General features: G+C 38.8%; 1 protein-coding gene across 2 annotated transcripts; it reads right to left on the bottom strand.

The window, feature by feature from the left end:
- Positions 1 to 8,032: 8,032 nt before the first annotated feature.
- LOC131698591 (tripartite motif-containing protein 54-like) lies at positions 8,033 to 15,847 on the bottom strand. Of its 2 annotated transcripts, none has more exons than XM_058990970.1 (10): positions 15,550 to 15,847; positions 13,543 to 13,691; positions 13,029 to 13,203; positions 12,385 to 12,480; positions 11,399 to 11,632; positions 10,755 to 10,777; positions 10,544 to 10,668; positions 10,247 to 10,431; positions 9,570 to 9,690; positions 8,033 to 9,405 (listed from the first exon to the last, which is right to left on the bottom strand). In XM_058990970.1, the coding sequence occupies exons 1-9, from the start codon at positions 15,700 to 15,702 to the stop codon at positions 9,580 to 9,582; spliced, it is 1,251 nt and encodes a 416-aa protein (XP_058846953.1). In that variant the 5' UTR covers positions 15,703 to 15,847; the 3' UTR covers positions 8,033 to 9,405; positions 9,570 to 9,579. The 2 variants fall into 2 exon arrangements, with proteins under 2 accessions (XP_058846953.1, XP_058846952.1); XM_058990969.1 differs by having other exon boundaries at positions 10,247 to 10,446.
- Between the last annotated feature and the right edge of the window lie 166 nt (positions 15,848 to 16,013).

A 16,013-nucleotide genomic window follows, 5' to 3' on the forward strand; every position in this document is an offset into this window, starting at 1 on the left:
ATAAAACACATCATGTCATTCACATTTTTAAACACAGGAAGGATACTGTGGTTCTCATCCTCGCATGGAAACTAACCCCGTATCTTTTATCAGTTTCCATTATTAACACACTGAACAAAAAGTCAAAGCCTTTTGACTCGAGCATTAGATGGCATGCAACGATCCCCTCCTAATCCCAGGTCTCTGGAGTTCTGACAGAATCAAGCCCAGTTAAATTGTAAGACACCTGGCTCTCTTAATGAAGGATTGAACACAGGAATGACAAGGAACAAGGTAACTGATTTAAACTACAAATTAGTGTTTCATAGCGAGGACATGATCACGCTTTCAAATCAATGTGTGTTCATGAGGAATTATTGTTGCACGTGTCATGAATAGAAATACTATGTGACTTCCATTACACGAGAAACTTCATGCTACTATGAACTCTCGCCAAGATAAGCACCAACTAAGACGTAGCTTTACAGTAAACTAATGTGATCCATATGTGTCTCCATCCATTTGCGCTTCCTTCCATATGATGATGTAGATATCCTTCTGTTTGGTGTTAATGGCTGAAGTGTAATGCTGGCTCCAGGGATCAGCTTATTTTGCCTCCCTGGCACATCAGATCATTCACAATTTGATATGATTGTATTGATATTAAAACACAATTGTGCAAGTTTGTTTTTTATGTGAACTAAAACAAAATGTTTTTATACATACAGCTATGGCCAAAGGTTTAGCATCACCCTACAGAATTAACTAATTTTGCTGAATAATGTTATATTAAGATACTGAATAACATATCACTTTGTAGTTTTCCATATATTTAATGAAAACCTGACAAATTGAAACATGTGAAACATTTCAAAATCTATCACGAAATACTGTTCTACTGTTATAGCTTCCAGTAGACTTCTGAGATATAATTTTGTTGTGTCTTTAGTTACATGATGTTAAATAAAATATCTAAATTATGTTCTTATATTTTTTAAATTAATCCTAAAATTCTAGGTGATGCAAAACTTCTGGCCATAGCTGTACACTAGAATACACTAAAATGCTAAAATAGTAACATAGTAAAAATCATCAATAGAACCTCTACTGTAATTATCTCATGGCTGGAGCCAACTATAGCTTGTTTATTTTGCTAGAAAAAAAAAAAAAAGTTTTGTCACCCTTAAGGGAATATATTCAAAACATTTACTTCAGACTTTAATTAACTCCTATTTTTTGGAAAGAAGAAAAACACAAATACATTTTATAAAGCTAGACCCAAACAAATAAGTAATATAATTCGAGGACACTGAAGCAATCTCAAATTGTTTGTTTCGCATTTAGGAGTCTGCTATAAAGTGGAGTAATCGCTTAGAAACTATGGCCTATAGTTTTAAAACAAAAACATATATATACTTTTTTTTTGTTGCAAGTTTCCATAGTAGTGTCTAGAAAAGTTGTAAGAAAAGAAAAGCAACAGCCACTGTGCCACTGTCCAGAGGTGCAATGGAAAATTTACCACAAGCCATTATACTTGACAAACAGGAAACGAGTATAGTATGCAACATTCTTCTAGTAGCCAGTGCAAAGCAGCATGGGACTTTGAAGACCATAAAAAGCAGGTTCACTTAGTCACCTGCTCTTGAGCTCCTGGGGTTGAGCAGCACCAGCAGCATTCTGCCAGCAGACAGAAAGACGCCCTGCTGATGATGTGGTCCTGAGGCCTGAAGCGCAGGAATATTCCACCCGGTAAGCTGAACCTGTACTGCAGTACATGGTGCAATGCGAAGGCATCCCATGACAGCGGTCCGTTTCTAGTCTGTACGCTTCCATGCTTGAGGGTTTTGTTTTCACTTGCATTACACATTTTAAAGCTATGACTAACACAGTGGGGCTCAGTCAGTATTGGTACTGAATTTCAACAGAATGCCAAAACTGAAATATTATAGAAGCCAGGTTTACGATGTGAAGGGCTCGTGAAACAAAGTGGCTAAGGGGTTAGGAGAGATTTCAAAATGAACTTGGGCAAAACTATCGAAGCTTATGGAAAGTTCAAGGCTGTACAGTGACTGTTATCGACGGTGATTAATCAGGAACACTGACTAATTCAGGGTGAAGACAATGATGTTTCTGCATTTAATCAAAGTGAGCGTCAGCACTGTGTTCCAGAGACTCCTCCATACTGTTTCACTAATGAGTAGAAAAGTAAGTCATGCTTTCTATATGGTAGACAATATAGTCAGATATACTAATCCATTATTCCCTTGATAAATTACACAATGGTTGAGCTCCAGATTCTGGTTTGCAGGCGAGTTGCATTTCTTTTGGCTCTCCGTTGTGATTGCTTTTGTTCTGCCAGTGTGGATGCAATGAGATTCTGAAAAGAATGGATATATTCTTTGTAATAAATGTACAGGCTTCGTGTGCAGTGCGGTTCTATATTTAAATGCGGACAGCGTGCAGGAAGTTTTTCGGCTCTCTTACCAGCGCGTGTTGATAGAGCTTCACTAAATGAAATTGTGCTTTTTGATTAGATAAGCTTACAATCTCAAAAGCAAGTTACAATGAGTTACAACTCATTGCTTTTTAATGTAAGTCTTGTGAATAGGTCCTTTGTTTCAATGTGGCTGGGATTGCACAAAATCCCACCAATGTGCTTTACTTGCAGGTTGCAGGTACTCTGTATACTATACTCTATCTAATCTATTTCACAACCAAAGTGAAAGACGACAAACAGTGGGAGTGGGGGGGGGGGGGGGGGGGGGGTCTTCAGTTATAAAGATCTAGGAATACTTGACGACTATTTGAACATTTATGTGAAGACTGTTTTGAAAAAAAATGTTAATACATCTTGGGGAAGATTAGCTGAAGGTTAAATAGCAAGTTATCTTTTATTTAGAACCTTATGTAGGTAACAATAAAGGCATTACAAAAAGAGTTAATAAACATTCATTTTGTAATTACACATCTAATTATCAGGCTTCTATTTAGTGAGAATAGGAATAACTTGGTAAGCATTTCCTCCCCTGTTGTCTGTACTTCGGAGTGGTTAACTTTTTTATTTTTGTATTTCCTTAAGGGGTCCCTTGAGTTAAATACATTTACAAAAAAATACATTTGTCACGATTATACATACTGACTAAAACGAACCCGGTGAGCCCGCTATTTCACAATTCAATGCTGCACAAATTTAGTTCAGTTGCAGTTCGGCCTCGTTGACATTGAACAGCCAAACAATAAGGGAGTATACGCTTCATAAAACTAAAAAAAAAAAAAATGACAAACGGACATAAGATATCTGGTTATAATCATCTGTATCAAGCAGCTCCTGTAACTGGTTTAGCTGAATCGATTTCTTGAACAAGCGTAATGGCGGCAACAGGGATCTAGGAAATGGCGGGATTCCGAAACGTCTTTCCGGCTTCAGCTCTTCAAGGCTGTTGTTGATTTCTCTAAATCTAGATGGGACTGGTTTTCACAGGCTCTCACTTATAACTCATTCTAAAAAATGTTGTGTGTAAATGTACTGTTACAGTGTAAATTAAACTGCAGAAAACAGCAGCCTATATATTAGTTTTGTAAAATGGAAGTGGTTACATTTTTTCAATCTAATTATGGAGGGCCTTTTCAAAGCTTTTTACTCTAGACCTAAGAGAGCAGCTATATTAAACAGATTAAAGACCTATTATCAACAAATCTGCTTTTACAGCCGCTTCGTGAGGTTATTTATTTATTTATTTATTTAAATCACAAGAGAACTAATCCTTATAATAAAATGACTGTATTACTGTAGGTTTTTGGATAAGATGCAGTACTATTGTAGCAATAATTATATTAGCTGCGTTTACACATGTATGTAACAGGGGTGTTCCAGAAATGTCCGTAAACATTCATTTTGTAATTGCACATCTAATTAAAAAGTAAAAACAGAACTGGATGTTGAAATCCATAGGCTTTGGCCTCAGTGGAATTTTCTTCTAAAGAACTACGATAAAAAAAAACTACGTTTTCAAAAAAGTCCTTGCAAGATGAAAGTCGAACTGTTATTTTTATGTATTGCAGCTTCAGAGTAAACGTCGAGCGAAATGCCGTGCCTGTAAAGAAAAGACTCCCCTGTACCGGACGGCAGTGGGCCTCGCGAGGAGAGCACCGCTCCGTCCGTCCTGTACGAGAGGTGCTTCCAGGACTGTCTAACCTGAGAATGCAAAATTGAGGGTCAATCTCAGGTTCGTCAGCCCATGAAACACTTTCTCAAAAACAACACACCCAAGACACAGAGAAATGAAACCACTTCCAGCGACCTTCATTATTCCCAAGGTTTTGGGATTGTACATTTTGCTATAGTTGTCAAGTCCCCAGCTGTAAAACTGTTGAAAAGTTAGACTATTTAAATATTTAAGAAAGAAAATATATTCTATTACCGGCTGTAATAATAAATGGAATGTTTTTTTGTTGTTACATGTTTGTTTTTTTTATTATTTTGTGACTGCATTGAATAGAAAATAAAATAAACACAAGGCAATAAATAAACACTGGTGTTCTGCTCTTTTGCAAGTTCCTGTGTCTTTTTTTACTTGTATTTCTAGTACTGCCCGCTCCTCCCACACACCATACCATATATATTTGAAATTGCAATAGCGTAGAGTTTGGCAAGGGGTCCATGCCATTAAAGGGTTCTGAAATGTTCCAGTCCAAAGTCTTTCTCTAATATCTTGTCATGGTTAACAAAGTCCCTGATGAAGCCACGAGTCAAAATGTTTGTCTATAGTAAAAGAGGACTGATTGTTGTAGCATTTGACATAGATACAAAATTGGACTGTGGAATTTATAAATTACGCAGCAAAAATAACTTAAGATGTTTTGGTAACACCAAGTATCTGTTATAAAGCATGGTCTACTGTAAATGGGTTATAAGGAATATTATACTCGTATTGATAACATCAGGCTATATCAAGTGTTATAACATGTAACTATAGCATTTAGAAGACATTTTTTAACATGGCATATTTACACTAGTAACAGGTTACTAAAATTGTATTGTAACTGTTATTCCTTGTAAATCCTCAAAACCATTGATAGCACATTAAGATTTATAAAATCAATCCTTAAACTTGTATTTGATATACAATGTGACAATAAAAATGCTTGTAATGATAGATATTTAAAGATGTAGCCGTTGTGTCAAAGCCCAGGAGATCAGGGCTGTTGGGGAAGCCCATAGGGGAGTGAAACAATTCAAGTCATCTAACCATGAACCGGACAGAGCACTACTCATTACTTTGTGAATAGCAAGCTTGCCTCTTGGACTGTGACAGACTTCAAATTGGCTGACTTTGTGACACGAGGCAGCGCTGGGAATGCTTGCTTATTTGTTTTCGTGTTTATTAATCTGTGGGGAGAGTTTTCAGGTTTGACGTCTTTGACAGGCTGCTTGTCAGTGTGAAGTTTTGACTCCAGACGAATCATGACTCTGAGATAAACAAGGCTGATTGGTCCCAGTGCAGAGCTGTGTGCGACTGTGGCATGGGCACGAATACCGGAATTACAGCTCCACTGGGAGCGGGACACGAAGCGAGAGTGCCGATAAGGGACCGACATCTTTTACTTTGTACGTGATCCCAAAACATCTCATCTGAAGTATCATTGCATGAAGTTATCTGATCATTGCTGTTGCAAGTACAAAATGATGTGCTAGTGTTTTATAAAGAAAAAAAAACTTTCACATAGACTTATCTGTCATCTAGCTAACAAAAAAGCTACACTTTTAATACACTGACAAGGTTTCTTCTAAACTGTGCTGTAATGATCAGCAGCTCAAATCAGAACATATGGAAATGATTCATCCGCCACTAACTAATGGAGTATAATCTGTACAGAACTGGGTAGAAGCAAGAGGATGAGCAAACTGATTATAGTGTATGTTACTGCTGTTGACTGGTTCAGCCCAGCTATTTCTAGAATGCAATTAGAGGATGATGTTTCATGTTATTAGCTGCATTTGAATCTGGATTAGAATGCATTAATCTACTGCTCCTGCGCCACCTACCGAAACTACAGTATTAGGAAGAAGAGAAACATACGATAGATGCAAAAGCAGAGTGGATATTTAGAAGATGAATGCTAATATTAGTACTATTATTATTATTATTATTATTATTATTATTATTATTATTATTATTATTATTATTAAAATTATTATTATTATTGGGCTTTGGTATCTACTAATAAAACAACCAAACAATTGTAATAAACCATTCCATTTTATCTAGTATTGTAACACTGTTGTGATTTATCCCAGCACATTATAAAACAGCCTGGAAGCAGCTTCATCAATACAATACACGCTAGGTTTTATGCAGTCCGTTCCATTTCCTGTGAGGTTATCCTACAAGCAAGTAAATAACTGATTTGCCCACATTGTGTTGTTCTTTGATATATACAATAATGGATATATTGTTTGACATATTGCTGCTGACATATGGAATTGATTCTTGCCAATTATCTAAACTGGTGTTATGAGGCAGTTAATACTGTCTAGAGGCAGACGGAGCATTAACTCATATTGACCGTTTTTTTAAAACATTATACACAAATTACTGTAAAATACAATTGTATTATCTTAGAATGTGCTGTTAGGTCTGGAAAACAAAAACGCTATTAAACATACAGTCCAAGTTTGCATAAATGTTTTAATTCGCACTTCCACAGAAAAGAAAAAGGTCCCACCAGTGTATACATATACAAAGAAAAGAAAACATGCCTTATAAAATGTGTTACATAAACTATGCTTGCTAATTTAACTGACCTTTGACCGGATGCGGAGTGCCTTCGCACATTATAAAAAACAAAGCATTTGCAGCTCACTGATTCGTGAATTCCATTCCTGTTTTAAGTCAAATACATCAGAAGTCATCGTCTGAACTCACCACTATCAGGTCACTTCTTTGTTAAATTTGGAGCGCTGTTTAGCAAGTAAGAGCAGTCTTTACGTTCATGCTCCGGCGCACAGCTAGGGGACTCGACGCTTTATCACGTGTCGTCGGCGCACTATAAAAATGTGCAAGACAGTTTGTTCAATTATAATAAGCAGTCTTGATTTTGACACATCACTGGAACAAAAGAAGCAAATTTAAAATTCCTGGATCTTGTAAGTATTTAACACATATTAACTTTATTAACGCAAGAAGTGTTTTTTATTGACATTATCTAATAAGATTATATTCATCGTATTAAGGTTATATGGATATAATTGTATTTTATAGTAATTGCATTTTTTTTTTTTCAGGTTGGATTACCAGTGCAAAAAAAATGAGCAAGTTTCTTCTTTTAGTTTCATCTTTACTTGTTTTAATTATGCCTTCTTGGAGTGAATGCCATCCTTTAGATGGAATGAAACCAAACAGAAGGTTGTCCGGTACGGACTATGAGCTGTGGTCCAGACAGCAGCCCCCGTCATCGCATGACAAAGATCTCGGGCTCATGTCGGAGTTCGACACCGATTCGGAGGCTGAAGACGACGCGCTCTCAGAGAGCGGAGTGTTAACTCGAGTCTGCGCTGCAGCGGCTTCGAAGCCAGGTTCAGAAGAGAATCAAATGGAGAAAGACGAGCTTCGATCCAAAAGGCGTGACGGCAAACCCAACTCGCTAGATCTTACTTTTCATCTACTCCGGGAGTTTCTGGAAATGGCCAGAGCAGAAAAAATGGCCCAGAAGGCTTTGAGCAATAAAAAACTGATGCAAGCTGTAGGAAAATAATTATGTCTGGATGCATTATCATGAAACTTAAAAATTGTAGTAATGGTAGTTGAGTAGATTATTTTACAAGCTTAATGTATAAAAATAAAATACTAATAATTGCACACGTGCAGAAAGTGTAGTAGCTTACAGTATTTATTAATAGTTTTAAAGTCGTTTAACGTTTCAAAACTGGAAAACTGGAATTCTCTGGAATTCTCACGATTACTTCTACAGAGATGTATTATTTGCTGCTGCTAACGCCATGTCACAATGTATGGGAGGTACAAGTTGATGCAACGGAATAATAAAAGTGAAATGTTGATGATTCATTTTTGCATGGCTGTCCTGTCCTTATCTCTCTGTGGTCTGTGTTTGGTAGCTGCACGTTGTATCGCTTCTTTGTTCTATTTTGATACCATGTTTAATTTGAAGCTTTCTAAAACATTGGGCCCTTATCACAAAGTTTTGACCGTTTCAATAATCGTGTCTGCTTTTAATGTTCTAAATGAAGTTTGATATTCATGTAACAGTTCGAACCTCTTATAAGAAGTGACTGCAGGCTCATGAATATTAAACTGCATTTAAAACATCATAACAGGTCTACAATCCTTTTAATAAACTCATGGGTTCAGACACGCTGAAGGGAGATTATTCTATTTGTGATAAAGGAGGAAATAAACCTAGTTCTGTAACTATGAACAGCATAACACGCGTTACCAATTTGAAGGCTTCTATTTAAACTGCACACCACTTGCAACCCGTACTGTGAATATTAATGAATTGCAGTCTAGTCTACATGTTGTGCACTCACGCTTCAGATACAGCTTGCTTATTCTGTCCTAAAGGCAATCTGTAGAGACAACACAACGCCCACACAATGTTCCAGTCTGGTGTAAAGGTAATCGTACTAGTGCGTTACACAGGAAAGACTTCTATTTGCAAACATGTCACTGGCAATTAACTTATTACTCTTCAAAACAACTGTTAAAGTACAACTCCGTTACAGAAATACACAACAGGGTCCTTCTGCATTGTACTGCTGAAGATAATGAAGCCGTTTTCAGAGCCTTAAGCATGCATCACACATTACATTCTGCCCCTGCTTTCAAAGGAAATCAAGGTAAAAACACACCCAGAAAAAAATTAATCAATCTGTTCTTAAACCTGCACAAAACAGTCTTGTCCTGAAACATACCGCAAGGTCCAACTGGTCTTTTAAGACATTCTTGTATTTAATGCTGGTCCTATAGAGGCTCAGTAGCTTTTAATTTGATTTCTGCATTAAGACTAAAAAGGTGTTTATTGCAGCACTGTTGTGTGTCTGAGGGGTCTGTACCACAGACACTAACCAACAATCACTTTTTGTGCAGTACAACTTGCAATGTTTTGCCCACAAAGGCCCCTTTTTCTTACATAAGATTTGTATTACTTTGAAAGATTAACCATAAAGAACGTTGAGCTCCAGCATTTACTTTAACCTAAAGTTTTCTCCTCCATACCTACGCATCTTGACTGAACTGCAATAACTTGCTTTTTCATTGCCGTCCATTCAGTTCCCTTGAACACAAAGCAATCTGGTGTTCTTCAGTCTTTTTCTTTTTGGAAAGTGAGTTTAACCACGAGGAGAAGATGCGACGGCCGACTCACTGGCAGGTGCTGAGGGTCAAGATTCAGGGCAGAGCTGTCACTCTGGTGGAGAAAGGAATCGCAAAGCATGAGGTTCTAGTACTGGTACTACAAGCTTGTCAGAACAGCATGGATCATTGACGGGGAATTGCTTACATCTGGAAGCAGCTAGCTGAAAGAGACATGTTCACTAAAACCGAAGAGTGTAATTTAGACAGAACACATACCTTGGTTCATTCAATCTCCGTTCAGCTTTGCCAAGTAAGTACAAGCTGTGTATTCAATGCGTCTCCAGAGGCCTTGAAGGAAGATCACCAGTACCAGAATGAACAAGAAGAGGGCTGCTGCCTAGTGAGGAACAACAAGCAGGATGAAGACAAGGTGAAATGGAACAATCACAACTACAGACGTACTCCAGGAGAGAAGAACCATACGCTGGGCAGCTAATCACGACTTCACCTTCCAGACAGTCAAATAGCTGTAAAATGAAGCTTTTAATAAAGATTCAGACAACATTTTTTAAGTTTAAGACAGTTTGCTATATTTTACAATTTTATGGTATCCAATTTAAAATAAAAACAGCGCTATACAAGGTGTTCAATGATTAAAGTTCACAGACAGAAAATGCCAACTGGCGCCATGAATCCTCCCTTTAATTTCAGAAATTCACACATGTGCAGTAAAGGCTATAGCTACTTTTTATTTATTTTTTATTTTTTTAAACAGCCTACCAATTTCCAGTTACAGCGGTTCTACAATTCAGTTTAGTTCACTTTGGGATCAAGTCCATTTTGGGAAAAATATACTGGAACAATGTTTCCCCAAATATAGAACTGCATGAAGTAATAATTGGGACAGTCATAGCGTGTCCAGTATATCAAAGAAGTGTATTTGAGAGATGGACCTGCAGTGCGCTTGTCCCGTCAGTGTCAGTGGCCTCTTCTTTCTTGATGTCCATGGAGCGCTCTGCCTGGGCTCTCCCCTCGTCTGCTTCCTTGAGCGGCTCGCACTTGGCAGATGTGTCCTCAGAGTCCTCCCCACAACCCTGTTCAGGCTCCTCCTCATGGACATCATCATTCTTCTGCTCAACTGAGAAGAAGATTACTGATAAAGCAGAACAGGTTGCAGCTGTTTGACCGCATTGCAAAAGGTCTGCAAAGTGACCATCAAGGATGTTCACAGCAGCAGAGGTTAAGCTTACTTTTTGCGAAGTCCAGCTGGGAGAGAGCTCTCTCCTGTGCGCTGAAGTCCACCCGGTAGTGATCCATGTTCTCATAGCCAGACTGCAGCTCCTCAAGCGTGGAGTCTTTCATGGCCGCTGACATTCTGGAGAAAGTAAGCACTGCCAATGTAGCATGGACCTGGGATTTCATGTATTTAATCTCATGTAAAATAAGTAAAATCCATCTTACTTTTCAATCAGAATCCTAGCATTCTGTAAATAACACAAATTAAAAGAAGTAAAAGAAACATTTATTGACTTGAACAACATACAAGAAATTATTTAGAAAAGCCTGCTACATAAAAGCTGGTTCATTCTTGCTGTAAGTCTTGTATCCACCAGGAGACGGTCAAGCAATGAGACTAGCTACCATTGAAAAAAATGACTCTCAGAATTTTAAAGGGTCATAAGAGCATAAGGTTTACGAACAAGAGGAGGCCATATGGCCCATCGAAGCTCGTCCAGTTCCTAATAGCTGATTGCTCTCAGATCTTTGTCAAGTTAGATTGAACTGTTTCTGCCTCAAAAACATTACTAGGCTGCTCCACTCCCAGTGTGAAGAAGTCTCCTTCCCTCTGTCCTAAGTCTATCTCCATTTCATTTCCAACTGTGTCCTCTGGTCCTGGTTTCTGTAGAACGCTTAAAATAATGGTTTGGGTTACCTATGTCAACTCCTTTTAAGATTTTAAAGAGAATCACAAAACCTAAGTTTGAACCAGCCTTTACACATTCGGTTATGTAACTAAATAATAACTACATGTGTAATTACAAAGTAATGGTATACTTCAGTGTATAAATGCTTGAATAGAAAATACAAAGGCAGACAGACTGCACCTGCATGAAGGGGGGCATCTGGAGCTCCTCCATGGCCTGCAGTCCTGTTTCCACCTGCTTGGAAGTGGCCTCAATGTGCTCCCTGCAGGTTCTCATCAGAGAGCGCGTGTAGCCAGTCTTCTCTTCCTGCTCGTAGGTAATTCTCTGCACCATGATCTTCTGGCGTTCCTCCAGGATGGCGTTCATGCGGTCAAACTTCTCACATAGCGTCTGCTTCTGTCTTTTGCAGTTATCCTGTTTCAACACAATAACCCTTCAAAATGTTTACCACATTATTTTTGTAATTTTAACATGCTTTTCCCACGGTTATACTTTGCATTTACCATAGTTTACCATACCTCACTATTCTTTACCATTCTTTTAACTAAAATGTATTACACATGGCTATGCATTTAATATGGGACACTTTTATAAGAGAAAGCAAAAAGACATTTAAGAGTTTAATGTATCTTAGGACTTGTGTAGTCTGCCAGTGTTCCTACCCAAGGTTGTACATTACAGATCACATAAGAGAATATCAGGCTCACTCATAGAAAGCAGTGATCACACTTCAATGTGACATACAAGTCTTAAGGGAGTTAGCTGAACGGACTGATCACTGTAAAGATTTTTAAAATCTGATTTGTGAATGTTCACACACAGAGTCATTGAAAAGGACAGGAAAAGCATGTATTGATTTCAGGAGGAAGGATTATTTTTATTTTATTTTAAAGTTTATTTCAATGTCCCGGCATTGATCATTCACTACAACTGGATGTGCAAGAATGAATATTTTATTAGAGAGTTATGTATATATTTATACAGTAAAATGTGATACCTGCACATCAATGGTAATTCATGTAAGGTAAGATTTAGTGGAATTATTTTGCTATTTTTATGACCTGTGAGGCAGCAGGGCTTAATGTGGAAGTCATGACTATGCAACTCTTGCAGCTCAGAGGGGAGCAGCAGTGCTGGAGTCCCCTGCAAGGACAGGCCTGACGCACCTCAACGTTTCTGCAGGTGTCTTCCAGGTGAGCAATGACTGCCTGGGCTCTGTCGTTGGCAGTGATGAGACAGCTGATGCCATCACCGAGTTCAGACTGGGAAGAAAACCCACTGATGATAAAGGGCCCGGGATAGGATAGGGTGACACATTTTTAATAAACACTGTGTAGATACATTTTGTTATATTTGTTTTGTTGTTAAAACCATGTAAAAAGTTTGTCACTTAGTGCAGCTGAGGACAACATTCTAAAAACGTACTAATGCACTCAAAATGTGATTCACCAAGTTCACTGAACCCTCTGTTAAAGGATTTAAAATTCTCTTTCCTTGCAAAACTATGACTGGGTCCCTCTTTCTTCTGTAGATGATCTTGGTTTGTGGCTTGTATTTTATACCTCTGTTTGGAATATAACGCTATTAAGTTGCTGCTTATGCCTGGTACCTAATCAATTCATGTGTTTGAATCCAAACTCACTCCAATTGTGAAAAACACGGCAAGCAGTTGATCTATAGAGACCTATTTGAAAATATTGCCGTATCATGAAACAGTAATCACGTTAAATCAAAGAATAGAAAACGGGTTCTAAAACCTTGGTTAGCCTTCCTTTAACATTTCAGATGACACAGTTGTGGTGGATCTCACCTTCTGCTGTTTGTAGCCATCTGGCAGCGGGGTGACCTGGCAGTGCTTGTGTGTGCCGAACACCTTGCAGAGGGAGCAGGTGGGCACCTGGCAGGAGATGCAGTAGATGTTCATCTTTTCTTCTTCATGCTTCTCACAGGTAAGGTGGCCTGCAGGCTTCAACTGGGGTCTCGAGCTGAACCACATTGGTATATCAACAAAGCTTTGTTCTAAACACATTTTCATATGCATTTTATTAGGTCACTTAATGGAGGAGGGTTTTCCCCAATGGGGAATGGGTTAAAAAGTCTGTAAATCATTAGGTTTACAATAACTTTGGAAAACCGGTACAATTTTGATATGATACGATAAATAAATCCTAGATGCTCACTGTTAGTAGATGAATGTAAACTATTATAATAATAGTGATAATAATAATTTTAAAACATCTATATAAACCATTAAAATACTAGCTTTTAAATCATCCAATCTAGTACTGTTGGTATTTTTTTTGCCACCCTTGGTGTTTCTGTACTTGGAAGACTCTTGCTTGTAGACGTCAATGATGCTCTCCACCAACAGGTTGCGCTGAAGGCCGTAGACTCCGTGTCTGTCCAGGACCACCTCGTGACAGCAGGTCGGGCACCGGAACCTCCCCCCTGTCCCCACCAAGGTCCCTCGAGTCTGAAAAAGGGACAGCTGCCTTTTACACGTAACCCAGTTCTCCACCAGCCCGACAAGATGCGTTTTGTCGAATGATGTTTTGAAAAGATTTCAACTCAGTATCTGTTAAGTAAAACCACAACTGACAGTCAAGGGGTTTGATTGCTCACCACACCATACCAATTCCATTTATATAGCGTCTTCATATGCAAGCATCCCAGGGTGCTTTACAAAAAAAATACTAAATAAACAGCAAAACAAAAGAACTCCTAACTTCTCGATAGTGAAAGGCTAAATCAAAGAGATATGTTTGGAGCTGAGATATAAGATTACTGAGACTCGGGGATCCGGATCAAATTAGGAAGCGAGTTCCAAATGAAGGAGCTCAAACTAAAAGCTCTTGAACCATAGGTTTTTAATCAGGTTCTAGGAATAACCAAGGGACCATCATTTGCTGATCTCAAAGTACAAGCCGGTTTACAGGGAATAAGTACGTTCATACAACTGAATGTGACCAGTTTATAAGGAAGGTTCTGCATACCTATCCACACATACAGACTTGATCACCACTTTAACCTATATTTTGCAGCCAACAAAAATGTCTTTAGTCCTAGTAGACTGACTTGTTCTCCATTGCATAGCACTGCCTCAATGTGTCAAACTGAGTTCCTAATAATAAAAACAGCCACACCACGCAATTATGCTTTGGGATTGCTAGACATTCAAAATAATATTAATCATTTGTAAACGTGTTGTAAGCGAGCTGAAAGCAATGAAGGTTACCGAGTCGCTGCTCGCCCCCAGGGGAAAAAATGAAATTCTGTGAATAAACAAGCCCATTATAGCCGACATCTGCTCTTGTGCCACTGCAAAAATAATTATTATTTAAGCAATAATACCTCACTTAGAGGGAATTACCAGAAGAGTCTGGGTATTATTGCAGTTACATGTCCCTTCAGACATATAATGTGCATTTATATATCAGAGGTTTCCCTTTGTTTACCTTTTTGTATGAAGGAATATATTCTGAAGTTTTCCCTGTCTTCCTCATGATTGTGAAGGGACTGGCTACAGCAAGACAGTGTAGGTGTGTGCTACAGGCTTCGCACACAGTACCAGAGAGTATGTTCATTTCCCCAAACAAGATGTGTTATCGCTTACCGTCATATATGTGTGTGTCCATATGCAGGGCATGGGTTTGACCTATTAGTATAGGTCAATGGTTTACTACATCTGGGGAAGAAAACTTAGTTTAACATTTGAACGTAGCACCAATTGCGTTGTATTTTTCAGGAACACCAGTGCAAGAGCTAAATAGTCAAGTTGGAAAAACTACGAGACACCTAACAGGATTCGTCTTTATTAAATGCGCACGACACAGGAAATAGAGCACTGAAACGGGATCCAGGCTGCCCTGCTAAATCCAGTATCATCTGAGTGCAGAGAGGCGACGAAGCCAAGTACAGTAAATGATTTGAGGACTGGAGGTGCTCAAACTATGTAGGAAAGATTCTCCCGGGAAACCATACAAAATTAATTTTACAGTTTATTAAGTGGATTGCTGCCAGGCCAGCCTGTGTTTTCCTGTCTTTATGGTGTTTCTAATGTTATTGACCATGGAACTCGCCCTAGAGACAATTGCTGCCTATATTAAGCAGTGCTGCAACACTGAAAGGAACTTGGTGCTATCACCTGCCAAGCTTCCTTCCTGAGCAGTGAATAGTCCACAACAGCAGCACCACGTCATCAAAATTATGAAAATAAAGAAATAAGTAAATACATTTAAACATTTGAATAATGATAATAATAGAAACAGAATTAGGAATCGATTGAAATCTGTGCTTATTCCTGTGTTCAGAAGGAATTCCCCCATCCTTACCTGAAATGTGTCATTGGCACACTTGCGGCACAAGTTGTGCTGGCAGGGCAGTATTACCACGGGTCTGGTGAGGAGCTCCAGACAGACTGGGCAAATCAGCTGCCTCTCCAGGCTGTCCATTGCCTGGTCTCCGTGAAAGGAGCTGTATTCCATCGGGAGAGACACAGCAACACTTCATAGGAGAATGGAGAGAGCTCTGCGCGGTTGCAGCCGCTTCTCAACTGTTGAAACCTGTTTAAAATTCAGGGCTGAGGCTACTGTAAACCAGAGTTTCACAAGCGGCACCAAACGACTGTCAAGGAAGGGTTATGTCTAAAGCACAGCTGCTACTTACCAGCTGGGCAGTGTCTTTGTCCATATATGAAATATGCAGAATTGCATTTAGGAGGCAGTGCTCCTGTCTCAGGTTACTGGCCAGGCTAGAACTCATATCTGTAGGGGTTCAATGATTAGAAGTCCCTGAT

This window comes from Acipenser ruthenus, chromosome 18 (genome assembly GCF_902713425.1).
Source record: "Acipenser ruthenus chromosome 18, fAciRut3.2 maternal haplotype, whole genome shotgun sequence".
NCBI lineage: Eukaryota > Metazoa > Chordata > Actinopteri > Acipenseriformes > Acipenseridae > Acipenser > Acipenser ruthenus.